The following is a 14,604-nucleotide window of genomic DNA, read 5'->3' as shown; positions in this document are numbered from 1 at the left end:
ATTTTTTTGCCTTGCAGATAATCATCCTCGAAGAAAAAAATTCCCATCAGTACCGAAGTAGACTGTGGCTTCCCCACAGGGGCAAAATATGCACTCAGAATTGCCTTGTGTCATTTGCATTCGCGTTGCCCTCTGTGGCACTGAGTGAACTTAACCCACACCAGGGGGCTACAAATCCCATTGCTTCCATCATAATTCACATCTCTAATTTGCTCTACTGATTTCTGCATTTCAGCTGTAGCCAGTATATGTGCCAAGAAGCTTCCAATAAGAACTTGTTAGCAGAGGCTGCAGTTACTCACGGAGGATTAAATGAATTAAGCCCTCAGTGCTCTACAGGCCTTCATCAATTATCCATCTTTCACAAGATGGTACCAAGGTCTCTTTGGATTTTCATTCCAAAAAGAGATATCTGCTCTTATCAAATATGTACTGCAGTCCTGTACAGATAAAAAGAAAAGAAACGCACAAAAACTGCATCTTTTGTATCTTTGAAATCAAGAACAGAGAGTAGAGAGTTGTTTTTATTTTGACTGGTCAATTCAGTTCAGAACCTGTTAGCCGAGAAAATATCTTAATCTCAGTTTCTGTCTCAACTGAAACATATTCTACATTACTGCTTTATCTATACTTGTGTTGACTTGTATGCTTGTGTGTTTTTCTTTGCAGGCACAACACGGCTTCCTCGAGAGGGGGAGGTGCCAGGCGTGGACTACAATTTCATCAGTGTTGGAGACTTTAGGATCCTGGAGGAGAGTGGACTTCTGCTAGAGAGTGGAACCTATGATGGTAGGCATCACGGTGGCATTAAGAATATGAGAAACCTTTCTGTGTGCATGTCTTCGGCTGTGTGCATTTAGTCAGAGAATATGATTCACACTGACAGCTCTCTATAATAGAGTGAGTGTAAGCTTGCTATTCACAGTCATTATGACTTATAGCCTGCCTTAGTGAAATGTGACGAGCGGGACAAAATGTATTGATCAGTGAAACACGATTAAAGACTTGTTAGAAGTGACAGTCAGAGTAGCAGCAGTATTTGCAGCTCTTGATATAAACTGCACTATTCAGCTTCTCCTCTCTATGTGTAGAAAGGGTCGATGAGGTATGACGTTTGCAGACCTTAAATTTAAATAGACATAGAAATATTGTATAAATAAGAACAAATTTTTTGTAGCAAGGATTAAATAAACTTTACATTTTCCAGGCACTTTAGGACCTGAAATAGTCGGCAGTCAGTGACAGGTGTGATAGGCAGGAAGGGTTTTTTCTTCTTTGTAGCAAAGCATTCAAAGTGTTTGAGCTAAAGGGTGAATTATAGGCCTTGTGTTATGTATTTTGCAGTGATCAGAGGATAGTTTACTCTGGTTAGACAAATAAAATGTGTCAGTAAAATATACTTATATTTTCATTTTCAATACACATTACTGAGTTTTCCTGATTGTAATTTCCTTTCTAAGTACTATAATTGACAGCATGTAGAGGAAAAAAACGAAAAAAATTCCAGTCTTCTTTTCATTTTCATTACAAAATTAATTATTAAACAAAACTGCTGGAGGTTACTGGATGTTCTTACTCATAAACAACTAAAACATAAAGTGTTCTGCAACTAGAAAAAGATACAGATATTTAAATAAAAAGAGTTGCCCGAGTTTTGCCAGATAACAGGTCATTCATCCTTTTCTCTTTTCAGCTTGTCTCCATAATTAAATCTTTTGATCTTTTCACTGCTCGTACTGAAGCTTGTGGCTGGTGCTCAGCTCTGGTTAGCTTTATCTTTATCCACTTTTCCTTTGTCAGATTCTTTAATTCTTTATGAAGCAGAGCAGGTCATAATCAGACATATGGGAGGCAAACCTACTGATCACAGTTCTGTTGTTGCATTTTCTGTATTAGACAATTCTTCTAAATTTAGCATTTTGCATGGACAGTCTGTGATTTGCAGAGCTGGAAAGTTATTCCTCGTACTTGAATTAGCCATAACTTGCATGCATGCTCATGAGCATAGTTTGTACTTTAATCTGTGCCCTGCAAGTCCGTACTTCATGTCCGACACTTTTTGCGTTCCCTGTTTATGTATCTGTGCCAGTACCTATTTTACTTTTTCAGCATACAGTGCATATTCACACAATAGTGTGTGAACGAGTAGCAGCTGTGGCACCTGTTGGTGACTTTTTGTAAACCAGTCAACATTCTGAACCCACCTGCTGACTTCGCAGTCACAAATAAGGAGGATCCACTTGTGTCCTTACTTACAACTCATGCTTTATTCATGGGATAAATCAGCCTCTTTCTTTCCTCTTTCTCTCCTCTCACATACACAGCCAGGAAGGTCTGGCTTGTCACAAACATTCAAAATTTAAAAAGTAACTTTTAGAGCTAAAGAACTGGGATTTTTTCCCGAATGTTCATGTGACAGCGCCTTAAGGAAGTAAACATGTCAGTTCCAAATGATATTTTACTGCTAGTAGACAAGCACATTCATGTTCTTTCCAGTACAGAGTTTACACAACAACGGATATTTCAGCTTGGCGAACATTTGAATGGTTTTTAAGATTTTTAGCATCTTAGCAACAATAAAACATAAGCAGCTGCCCTGCATTCAGAGGTCTCGTAAAGTCAGACGGTTGCAACGTATGCGTGTCATGAAGGGATTGCAATGGAGGATTTCTCTCACATATCACAATGATTATGGCAATAACATGATAATCTCCCCATTCTCTTTAAGCTCATTCTTTCTTAGTGCAAATCCAGACTGCTGTGAAATGCGAGAGGATTTTTCTAAATGTTTGAGGAGCAACCTCTGGTCGCATAAAATGGACAATCCCTTCACCGCTCTCATTCCCATTCAGCTGCTTCTTGTGCTTCCTGTGAGATGTAGAATTAAAAAATAAAGTAAAATCCTCATCCGGAGGGAGAGAGCCGTAAGGCTCAGAGCAGCTTCCTCTGGATGTGGACAGGTGCTTTTCTGTTTTTTACCATATTGTGCAACTTTGTCTGCATGCATTTATTGATGGTGAGGTGCATAGTCTGTCTGGACCTGCTGAGGCAGCTTCTTGCAGCAGTCTGTGAGCCCTGTGATAAGGTGTCATTCCTTCTAAAGGATTTCATCCCCATAGCACGGCTGCAGAAATGGCATTAGACACACATGGACACACATACATTGTTAGCACACAATTCCACATCCTTGAATACAGAACAAATCCTGTCCTTCCTTCTGTCGGAATAGATCATCTAAGAATTTGAAGATCAGGTTTCCAGGGCTACCAAGGCACCCAAAACCTGTCCTTCATCTATGAGCTGAAGTCAAGTGGGATTTATACCTTTTATAAAGAGTTTGACTGTTTGTAGAAAGAGAGAAATGGGGAGCAAATCGAGGAATATAATATAATAGAGAAAGAGATGTAGTTGACAGGCATACTGAGCTCCTCGTCTCCCAGTGGAAACCCCCTTTGCCGAGGAAGCAGGACAGCCTCGGCTATGTGCAGATGTGAGGATTAGCTTCTCAAAAGTTGGAAGGTTTCAGTATACTACTCCTAAGAGGGAACACTCTGAACACTCTGATAGTGGATGCCCCCTCCTCTGCGCGTCTGCTTAAACTCAGTCAGCACAAGCGATGCACGGCTACTGTGGCAGGGAGTGTTGATCTCTAAGCAGCACAGTTTACTCAAAGGTGGAAGTAATCGGATCAAGGAATGTGATTTACTGCATTTAGTTGTGTTTGAAGCCCAGCCTATTTTTTTCTTTGGAAAGGGGAAAATAAGTTCCTGTGTCCTGTCACAGGCCAGGTGGCTTCCATAGTTCTGTGAGGACCTCGTGAATTACCTTAAGTCTGTAGTCGTGCATAATAATTGAGCTGTGCACAAGTTGCTTGGCTAATGGGATTCTTAGTTAATTGTAATGAACTCCCTGATGTAATGGCCATTATCTTAATGGCTCAAGAAAAACATTTGTCCTCCACTAAGCAAATGGCTTATGGGAGGCAATGTACATATATTTTTAGCCTAAACAGCGTCTCCTTAACTTATTTGTCACAAAGCTGTCAGGGATTGTTCTTCTCTCAAGAAAGACTGGATAAAAATGAGGACACAACACACTTGTAATATCCCTCTAGGATAAGATTGTTTCTGTGCATCCAGGCTGCTCTAAAATTGGTCGGATACAAGCTGGACAATCTATGTTGGTTGTGGTCCCAGGTAATCTGGCAAGCACACATATAAGCCATCCGTGCCAAGCATTCACAGTTAGTTTTTTGGGGGGGGGTTGGTCCCTCCTTGATTTCTGTGCCTCTGAGATCCAGGTTGGGTCACACTTTCAGAGTTGAGCAGAGAAGGCAGTTAAAAACTAAATAGGTCTTTACAAGACTTTTTTTCCCCTGATAGATGAACTTTAATATGCTACGAGCAGAATTCTTTCATCTTTTGTCAGCCACTTCTATACAGTTGTTTTAGGGTATATTTTGTGGTAATAAGTCAGATTTTTGCAAGAAGTGAAAACAAACATTAAATTGGATTTTGAAGCTGACTGTTTGTGGATTTGGTCTGATGGATTTGTTGCTGTGTATGTGTCTGTCCGTGCATTTGGTAGGATGAAAGAGTGCTCATAACCTTGTGTAGCTTATATTGCCCTTCACAACTGGAAGCTTTTTTTTTATTACCAGTAGCTGATTCCACCACCATGAAATTACTTGCACACACTTGGAAGGAGCAGGTTCACTCATCCTTGCTCATCAACCTCATGACACAAGGATCACAAGTAACATCGGACAAGCTTCCTTTTTTTTATCAGCTTATAAGGCTTCCCTCCATTTATAATGGCAAATAGTGCCACAAATCTCTGCTGATACACTGCTTTCACACACCTCTATATCTGCGCCACACATTTATCAGGGGCCAAGAGACATGTTAGTAAGTAATTAATCACAGAGGTAGTGTCTGGCTGATAAATGTCAGCGTGTGGCAGGAGACAGGCGGGGATTAGCCAGCAGACCCAATCTTTCCCCGCTATCGCTGTGCCACCCCTGTTAATGAAGCCATCTTTGACAAATGCGGATGGCTGTCGCTTAGTAAACAGTAAAGTTACATGTGAGGAGGGGAAGGGTAGGCTTTTATCCAGCCTTCGTCTTCTTTTCAACCTTCCTGCTGCTTTGAGAAAGATGACCATAGCTGCATTAACCCTGTTTGCCGTGTACTGTTGCTGGCATGCCCGAGGAGATGAGGCCTGGCTCAAGATGGGCTCACTTATGAGGAAGGCTGATGTGGTGCTACTGTATCGCTCTGTAAAGCTGCTGGAGTGGTTGTGATATTTTCCTCACAGCCCTCTGTTCTTTCTGGCATGCACGATGCTGTCAGTTTTCCCTCTTTGTAGCGAGCTATAAAAAGATCTGGAGTTGATAAATGCTGCTCTTACAGTACACTGTTTGTGATGCCTGCATGTTCACGCTTAAATACATCAAAGGTTCATAATACAATGGTCCCATAAGCAACTGGCTCCAAATGAAAATAAGATCAAGTTTATGGAGGCTAATTAAATAGCCAAAGATCTGCATTTCCCAGCGGTATTTCTCTGTATTCTTTATTTAATCTAATTATATACGATGATTTCGCTGAGTAGGCTCAATCTGACGATCACTTATTGTAAGTAGCAAGTAAATATATGCCTTTACTAATGGATTACAAAAAAATTAATTTGATAATTTTTCCGTAAACACATCTGACAGAGCAGCATTTAACAAACAAATAATCATAATAAATGGCAGGGATTTAAATTAGTATGCACATTATTTGTAATCCTAATGGAGGTTGAATAATTACTTATTCAATGCCTAAATTGAGTTCCACATACTGCTCACTAGCCATACATAGATAGATCACCCCATGAGCTAAATGAGAAAATAATTTAACAAAGTTTTACTCTCTCCTGCGTCTCTTTACAGAGCGCTGTTATCCCACTGAATATTTATAATCCGTAACACAAGGTCTTTCTTCATTATGGAAAAAAAGCAAGCTGAGAGATAGATAATTGCTGTATTCAATGATCAGTGTAATTAGTTGCTGGCAAATTCCAAGTGAAGTGATTTTAATGTAACATGAGTGATGACAGCCCTGTGGTGCGGTTATCAAGGGGAAACAAAGCGGGGGGTTAAGAGACGGAAAAAATATGCAGAGGAATCAGACCTCTGAAATTTGTAAATGGTTGACCTTGAGTGCTGGTGTGTGACATTTAGAGAAATCATTTTTGATTTAAATCACAGAAATTGTGGTGATAGTGGCATAGTGGAGGGCCTGTCTGTGTCTTCTGGCACAGCCAAGTACAGTTTTCTTTCCTTTTGGTCTTTTTGAAATATACTCAAGCTTTTCTATTTCTGGTTACATTATTTTAAATGACTTCTTTTTTTCATTTTCCTTTCCTCTGTAAGGTAACTACTATGGAACCCCAAAGCCTCCAGCAGAGCCCAACCTGGTGCAGCCTGACCTGGTGGATCAGGTGTTGTTTGATGAGGACTTTGGTGGCGAGGTCCCCAGGAAACGTACAACCTCAGTCAGTAAGATGGACAGGAAGGACAGCGCTGTACCTGAGGAGGAGGATGATGATGAGCGGCCACCACTGGTCAATGGCTTGCCTGGTAGGTCAATGTCAAAGCATAAAATGTTAGGCTTCAAAAAAGGTGTACGAAAATAATGTGGCACTACGCTCTCCTGTGCAGATTGGTCGTCTTCGTAATTCATTTTGTCATTTTGCATCTCATTTGTCAGTCAGGATTGAAATATTTTGTACTCCTAGATCAAATGGTATTGCATATTATTTTTCTTAATGAGAAGCTCAGGGGAAGAAATTTCTACTTCCGATTTCTTACTGTTTATTAATAGTCAGTTTTCAGTTCTGTGTTTAGTTCAGTTCAGTAATACTTGACCCTAAAAGACCCTAGAAAACCCTAAAGCATCAAGAATTACTGTTAAGTCTTTTTTAGAAAGGGACCTGAGGACAGTGAGACCTGATCCAAATGCAAAAACAGGCCCAGAAAGAGAGCATTCAACAGGTATTGGATTTTTTCATTTCATTGTTAAATAGAATCCAGATTTTTGACATAATGACACTTAGATTGAACTCAGTCTGTGCCCTGTCTGACTTGGTTCCTGAGGATAGATTTGGGTTTCTAGTTTTGAAGGGACCCAACCGACATGTAAAGAACTTTAGGTCACAGTAATATCGCTTTCTAGAAATAATAGAAATAATGTTATCTTGGACTCTATTTTAAACGTGTGATGTGACAGCCCTGTTACCATTAGCGTTGAATAAACTCCCAGGTCACCTTGAGAGACTCTGATCTAGGAGAGTAGGATACTGTGCATGTGATCTATCAGAACAACTCCTGGGCTCTCTAAGGAGTGAATCTGTCCTTAATGCTTACAAGGAGAGCAGACCTGTAGCAGAAATAGGTTACATGCTACATACCATATCCATTTTTTTTAGTAGGAGAGAATTAGGGTTAAGATTGAGGCCAGTCCAAGCTGAAAATATTTTTTACACAATGAAACATTGTTTTGACAGTCTCAGCTCAAGCACTGCTTGCTCAGCTGTACAAGGGATTCACAGAAATCCAGTCTGTTTACACAACTGTTCTGTCATATTGAAATCAAACACAAAACGATGCCCAGACATTCAGGAGTTCTTTTTATGGAAAGCAACCAGTCACAAATGACTGCTCTGCTACAGCCCACAGCTGTGGCAAAGAAGTCTCAGACCAACCGTAGATGGAGAGAGTTATGGTCGAATGAAAAAAGAGGTTAATGGAAAATGTGAGCTCTAAGTCTCTGAACTCTTCACTGCAGCTTCCCCCATCGTTGCTTAGGCTGTCCTTATCAACCACAGTCCTTCTATAACCCATCTGACTCGTATCGTCGAGTGGGCCCTCACCCTGCTGTGAACCTTACTGATGAGCTCTCCTTCAGGCTTTGCCCTCAGGCTGGTTCTCCAAGTCTCTACATAGCTCGAGCACATAAAGCATCTTCAAACATGCCATCCGCACTTTGTCTTCCTTTAAAAATCAAGCTCAAGTGTGCGTATTTGATCAGAGAGGCAAAAGAGGAAAGTGTTTTAGAAGCTGTAAATAACCAAAATTTGAATGCTGCTGAAGGGCTCTGTAGTTGTTTCTTTTAGCAATTTATAGGCAATATAAAATTCTGGTGGAATGATCTTTAGGAAATGCATCCCCCCAGAAATGCTTTTATTGTGATTTGCGTAACATCTTTTGGCATTATCCTCTATTGTGAGGAGGGTTAGCGCCACATAAAAAGAAAAGGATGAAAACCAGTTATGTTTCAGTGCTTTATAACAATCTTCTGAGGAAGGCGTGGAGTGCTAACTGAATTAACAGAGTCTTTGTTGTATGTTTTGTGTTCATTGGCAAGCAGTTTCTCATTAAAGGGGAGTGTCTACAAATGTAATAGAATATATTTTATGTGCAGTTATAAAGTATTATCAAAGAGAAGAAGCCTCAGGGTTCAGCTGGCCCTTTCGATGTGAATCCCTGCCTGTATGATTGCAACCCACAGGAAATATACACATACATAGGCACAGACTTTTCCTCACACACAGTTTGCTCAGGCAAATCTAAAACTGCCCTTTGGCGAAGACATGCAAATCCTGTGTGTGACATGGAATCACCAATTCCCTGCAGCAAGCAGGAACACAGGACATAGGTGTTCCTGCAGGCGAACCTTCTACTCTCTCTGCCTTGCTTTCACTGTCTTATTCCCTTTTTAATATATCCATCCTCCAACGCTCTCCAGAGCACAAAGAGGGGGCAGACTGGAGGAAAGCAGTGCCCAGCTACACTCAGTCCAGCAGCACCATGGACTTCCGCACATGGAGCTCTCTTCCTCGTGACGACAGCTTGGAGCCCCTGCCTTTCAACTGGGAGATGGCTTATACTGAGACCGGCATGGTCTACTTCATAGAGTAAGTGAGACGTGAGCTGTGGCTCAAAGTGATAATGTCTGATACAGGGCTGATTAGAAATTGCAGTTATTTTAGTTAATTTTATAGAGTTTATAAAACATAATTACGCATGCTCTGAGTCCTGGATTATCAGGCAGTGCATCCTCAAATGTAAGTTATTACTCATTAACCCACAAGTTGCCATATATGCTATGTCATTCTATGCTTCTCAAACAGTGTTTATTTAATATTTATAACAAAATATAATTAAAATAACAACAATTAACTGATTCAGCCCACAAGAGTTGTTGTGTGTTGCCTGTGGCCAAAACTATTAAAACCACATCAATAAGTCACAAATATTGACCTTGGTGAAAAGTTCAAATATATCAGGGCCACTTTCACCTGCCTGCTGCCATCAATACTCATTAGCACAACAAATGTGTGTTGGAACTAATACACAGAAGAAAGTAGTCCCAACAAATGCTAATATGTGATCAGTTATTTTAGGAAATTGCTTTGCTTGTTTTGTGAGGTGCTGTTGAATAAGAGAAATCATAAGAAGATGCTGCTGCAGGTTAATCTGCTGATAGCTGGTGCAGTCTGTAAACTGGATGATGAGGTTTGAAATGTAGGCCGACTGACAACCGGAGTGTTGTTGCTTATGTAAATTATCGCATCTTACAGCTACAGTGAGGTATGCTGCTAAATGTTATGGTAACATGAAAGTGTTGTGTGTGTATCAATTGTCATACGTTTTTTTTTTATGTTTGCTTGTTTCTCATTTATCCATAATGAAGGACACATCAGAGAATCAGAGAGACTTTATTAATCCCAGAGGGAAACTGAGTTGTCATAGCAGCAACTACACAACAAACATCAAGCACTCGTATAAAATGAGTGTAGAAACAGAGATATTGGTAGATAAGTATAGGGATAAATAGGTATAAATATACATATAAATAGAAAAGAACAAGTATGTCTGCAAAAAGTTCAAAAAATATTTCTGTCAGTTTCAGCAGCGATATTAGGTTTGATCCTCTGTCTGATGATGAGTTGTGTAGCTGAGATCTACACCTCATTTCCTGTCACAGGAAAATTAAACCATAACAGCCTGACAACAGCATAAAAACAACTAAAAAGAAGAAAATGTACACAACTGTCCTTTGTTTGGATAGATAGATAGAACTGTATTAATCTCTCAGGTAGATTCCTCTGGGAAATTCAGTAAACTTAACAGTAAAATTCAGTTTAATAGTAAACTTGCAATATTTCTAGGCCTCACAGTGTATCCGATGTTTAAAAAGACAACTTAGTAAAGCTAAAAAACAGACCTTCTCTTAGGGTCTGTAGGTGTATGGGTTTACGTACAGTAAACGCAAGTGTGTGTGTTCACGACTTTGTGTTTTATTCGCATTTTGCTCTAAGCTACTTGTCTCTGAAGATATCAGAAGACCATTGTGATTTTCCTGCTGATTACACACTCCAGTTGTTTAACACATTTGAGGATAAATGAGTTTGTCATGTTTCACATCACATGGTTTTTTTTTTCTCCCCTCTGAAAAGGCCACCTAACCATAAACACTGTAATCTGACAGCTGAATATAAAGCAATGGATCAGATGTTTGCTGATAAATTGAGTAATCTTGTGCACAAGAGCATGTTACACGGGAGAATACGGCTGCCGTTTTTCCTGCTGTGATACATCTTTTTTGTTGGCTGCTTGTGCTTCAGCAGTGGTTTCCTTGTTTTCAGAGGTCTTTACTGAAGATAGTTCCTGGCTTTTATTTTTTTGCACTCCACAGTCACAATACCAAGACAACCACGTGGCTGGACCCCCGCTTGGCAAAGAAGGCAAAGCCCCCTGAGAAGTGCGAGGATGGCGGTATGTATACTCCTTTGCTCAGCTGGTTTTCTGAAGCGTACACTCATTCCATTAAATACTGCACATGCTTTTACACAGGGGCATACTTACATTGTATATGCCCTACATTACATGAGCCATCACTTCTCACCCTTTCTCACAATGAATCAAGCAACCAACCAGGATGAAATATGAATGTTTGACTTCTCTTTGAAATGGCACATCACCTAAGAGTAACCTTAAGCATTGCAGTGCTAAAAGCTAATTTTTCAAAAATCTAGAGCTGGAGTCTACTTTGAGGATTTTCAGACGTGCCTTTTTATCCTTAGGATATAATGTGGGCTTAAGTGCAAGCATAGACAGACAGCAGCCACGGCTGAAAAAGTGGGACCCTTCCAGCTTGTTTTTAATGGATTTTTACAGGCAAACGGAAAGCTAGTGAGTGTGTTTCTTCTGAAAAGCAACTCCAGTGCACTTCCTTGCATTAAGAGCTCATCTGTCTTTTCTTTTCTTATGCCTCATAATGTTCGTCAAGACATAACACTCACCAGCTATTCCAGCCAGATTGTTGAAAACCACGGGAATATGTCTTCTAGATTATTATGGCAGTATTTTCATACATACGTTCCAATGTTAAATATTCCAGTCAGGGGGGAAAGATACACTGGTAACTACCGCTGTTCCATAATGCCAGATAGATTCCCGGACCTCTGCAAAATATTGCGCATACTTCTCCCCTTTCCTTCTATTGGTCTGTTATCTTGTGAGCACCCAATTTGCATCTCCACAGCACGATAGCACACTCTTTTCCTTTTGCAGAGTTACCTTATGGCTGGGAGGAAATTGACGATCCACAGTATGGGACATACTATGTTGAGTAAGTAATACTGATGCATCTCATTTCCCATCACTCCATCATCACCACCAGTGCCAATTGCTTTGTCATACTTGTTCGTCTCAGATGCACATAACACACAAGCGTATTTTACCAGCTTGGTCAGTGCACAAGTGCATATTGCACAGCTCTGTGTACTTGGGCGGTGGGAAAATGTTAAGTAATATTGTCTAAAATAAACAAATGGTTGTAGCACATCTTGGGTGAGAATATTCTGAATTATGCAACATACCGAGAGAAAGCCTTTACCTGGAGAACACTTGAAGATTTTGATCAGGATTTTCACATTGTTTATCGGTGGGTGGCAAAATGAAACTCTGCGGGTAACATTGCAGTGACCTGTATATGAACACAAAACAGATTTTTCTCTCATCGCATTCTGTCAGTGTTTGTGTGTGCTTATAGAGTCTGTGTATTTGTCATTGCATATTGTTTGTATATTTGTCTGTGTGCTAAATGTGTATTTGTCATCAACATCCCGGCAGGAAATCTGTGAAACACAGCCATTGTAACAGCAGTAGAGAGAAATGGGGAGATTTTGAACTAGAATGCATGGAAGAAGTGGAGTGGGGGTTGGAAGACGAGGTAGCAATCTGTTGTGTTGAAAAGAAAATGGGAATTCTCGCATTGTTTTATTGCTCAGAAAGCATATAAACGCTCCTAGGTAGAAGTGACATGAGAGAGAGACCTGCACTGTTTGGACAGGGAGTCAATGGCATATAGATGGAGCTTGTACCTGCTAGTGTTTAGCTTGAAATGAGCTCACTATGAAGCAGTGGCTCTTGTTTGTATGCCAGGGGGACAACAGGCTGTTTACCTTGTTGTAGGGGAACAGGCAGTCAGGGGTTCATTTCCTATAATATTAAATGGCTAAAAGCAATGGTACTTTCCCCCACATAAAGAGGAGGCAAGTCAGAATGTACTGTATGTGTGCTGTGCTTGTGAATTTGTTTACTGGCACCACTATAGCATCCCTCTATCAGAAAATTATACTTCCTCTAAAAGGATGGTGCATACATAATTAACTGCAGAAAAATGATGCCGTAAGCTCAATAAGTGAGAGATTAGCATGTCTATGGGTGTGCGTGTTTGCATTCCAAGTCTCTTCTCACAAACCTGAACCTCTTTATGTTACAGCCACATCAATCAGAAAACCCAGTTTGAGAACCCTGTCCTGGAGGCAAAGAAGAAGCTGAGCCAGGAGACTGCAGCGATCCAGCAAGCCGCAGCAGCACCTTCTCAAGGTAACATTGCAGAATGCACCCCCCTCTTTAACTTCCACTGGGTTTATAAACGTTTTCCATGGTGTCATAACGGCAGAAGCCTGTGATAAAGAGCACAAAGGATCAAGTTTGCACGCGTGAAAATTTGCAAATGTTGGATTGCTAATGTAACATATGGGAGCTTTGTAAACATTATGGGATAGTTCAGCCTCTTGCATGAGTTTTGGCACCACACTTGGGTGTATACTACATGTAGTTACATGTGTACCTGTAATTATGTCAGAGAGCTTTCTAATTTGTACTGCCATTGCACCTCGTTAAAATCAAGCAACTGCATTATGTTACTGAAGTTAGAAAAAAAAATGCCACACTGAATAAATTTGTGAAGATCATCAAACTACCCAAGAAAAAGGGAAAACGCCTGCCAATGTTAAATGTCATGTGGTTGGTTGGGGTCGAACTGGAGGTGATTTACGTCCCCTCAAATGTTCTGAAGGAAGCTACGAAGAAGACGCAATTTAGCAGTGAGTGTGAAAAAATTTGGGGTTCAACTTTGAATTTTCATCACATGACATGCACCAAGTTCACCAAAAAGGACGGAGGGGTTTGCGAGGGGTGATTCTGGTGGACCAATTATCTGCAATAACGTGTATGTTAGCATGTCAAAAAAAATAATAAGAAATAACTGATTATATTCAGAATGTGTATAATAAAAATACAGATGTCAAAAAAAAATCAAGAAACTGCAGTTACACTGAAATCATCTAAAATGACAGACTCTCTGTTGCGTCTGTATCACATATTCTTTCCTGGTTATTTAACCATGTACTACTGTTATTTCATGATGCTGCGAGATTATTCAAGAGCACCAGAAGTAATTTAGTCTTTATTGTAGCTTATTCTATTTCTGCACTCACTGTAAATCATTTTGGACATAGGCATCAGCTAATTAGCTAAAATATAATTGTAATTTAATTACTTTGGCCTATCCTCTGTGTAGAGGCCTGACCTTTTTACCTCTGTCAGTGCGCTTTGATAAACGTGCTTTGTGGGAACAGAAAGCAGTAGAACGTGATCATTTTTTACAAGGTCAGCTGAAAAAAAGAATGAGCCCTTTCTTTCACAGTTTCCTCATGTAACAGACTTTTTTGTCAGCTCTCCAATTGTGGTCTGTTCTTTAAGTTGACAAGTTGACATTTTTCAACTGCAATAAACATCATGAATTAAGTATGTTTTCATTACAATATATGTATAATAGATTACAGTACTGCAGTAGTGGAAATAGACAAGCGCATAGCGCTGGCAGAGATTCAGGGAGTGAAAGAGGGAGTGTAGGGGAGGAGGCCGGCTTTTAACGGTGCATGTGGCAACAGCTGGTGTAACAGCACGTCAGAGAGGCCAAGTATAATCAGACATCTCTCTGCTCAGGTGTGTAGGGACCGAGGAATCCAACATCCAGCTCCTGATTACTGATTACACAACTTAGTGAGCTGTCAGACAGTTGCTATGATGAAACCTAAGCATCATCAGTTGTCGGTTACACCTCAGGCTACAATCCAGACACTCTGTTTTCCAAGAAGTTCAATTCCCAGGGAGTTCTATGTGAAGGAAATGAACTCTGTGAATACAGAAATAATGCATATTAATAGTTTATGTACAAATGTGTTTTGTTTTGTTTTTAA

At 40.2% G+C, this 14,604-nt stretch overlaps 1 protein-coding gene across 4 annotated transcripts in view; it reads left to right on the top strand.

Moving 5' to 3' along the window:
• magi3b (membrane associated guanylate kinase, WW and PDZ domain containing 3b) overlaps window positions 1-14,604 on the top strand; it is a 124,881-nt gene that overhangs the window by 94,269 nt on the left and 16,008 nt on the right. For 2 of the 4 annotated variants that reach the window (XM_005729721.2, XM_013910019.1), the window contains exons 3-9: window positions 670-789; window positions 6,419-6,625; window positions 6,971-7,039; window positions 8,793-8,961; window positions 10,746-10,825; window positions 11,624-11,681; window positions 12,837-12,943. In XM_005729721.2, coding sequence (XP_005729778.1) covers window positions 670-789; window positions 6,419-6,625; window positions 6,971-7,039; window positions 8,793-8,961; window positions 10,746-10,825; window positions 11,624-11,681; window positions 12,837-12,943 — 810 coding nt within the window. The remainder of the gene's footprint in view (window positions 1-669; window positions 790-6,418; window positions 6,626-6,970; window positions 7,040-8,792; window positions 8,962-10,745; window positions 10,826-11,623; window positions 11,682-12,836; window positions 12,944-14,604) is intronic. The other 2 variants (XM_005729722.2, XM_013910020.1) reach the window with 1 other exon arrangement.

The sequence above is a fragment of the Pundamilia nyererei genome, unplaced genomic scaffold, assembly GCF_000239375.1.
Source record: "Pundamilia nyererei isolate P.nyererei 1_Seehausen unplaced genomic scaffold, PunNye1.0 scaffold00034, whole genome shotgun sequence".
NCBI classification, from domain to species: domain Eukaryota; kingdom Metazoa; phylum Chordata; class Actinopteri; order Cichliformes; family Cichlidae; genus Pundamilia; species Pundamilia nyererei.
The sequence above is the reverse complement of the archived record's forward strand: the minus strand, read 5'-3'. Positions and strand labels throughout refer to the sequence as shown.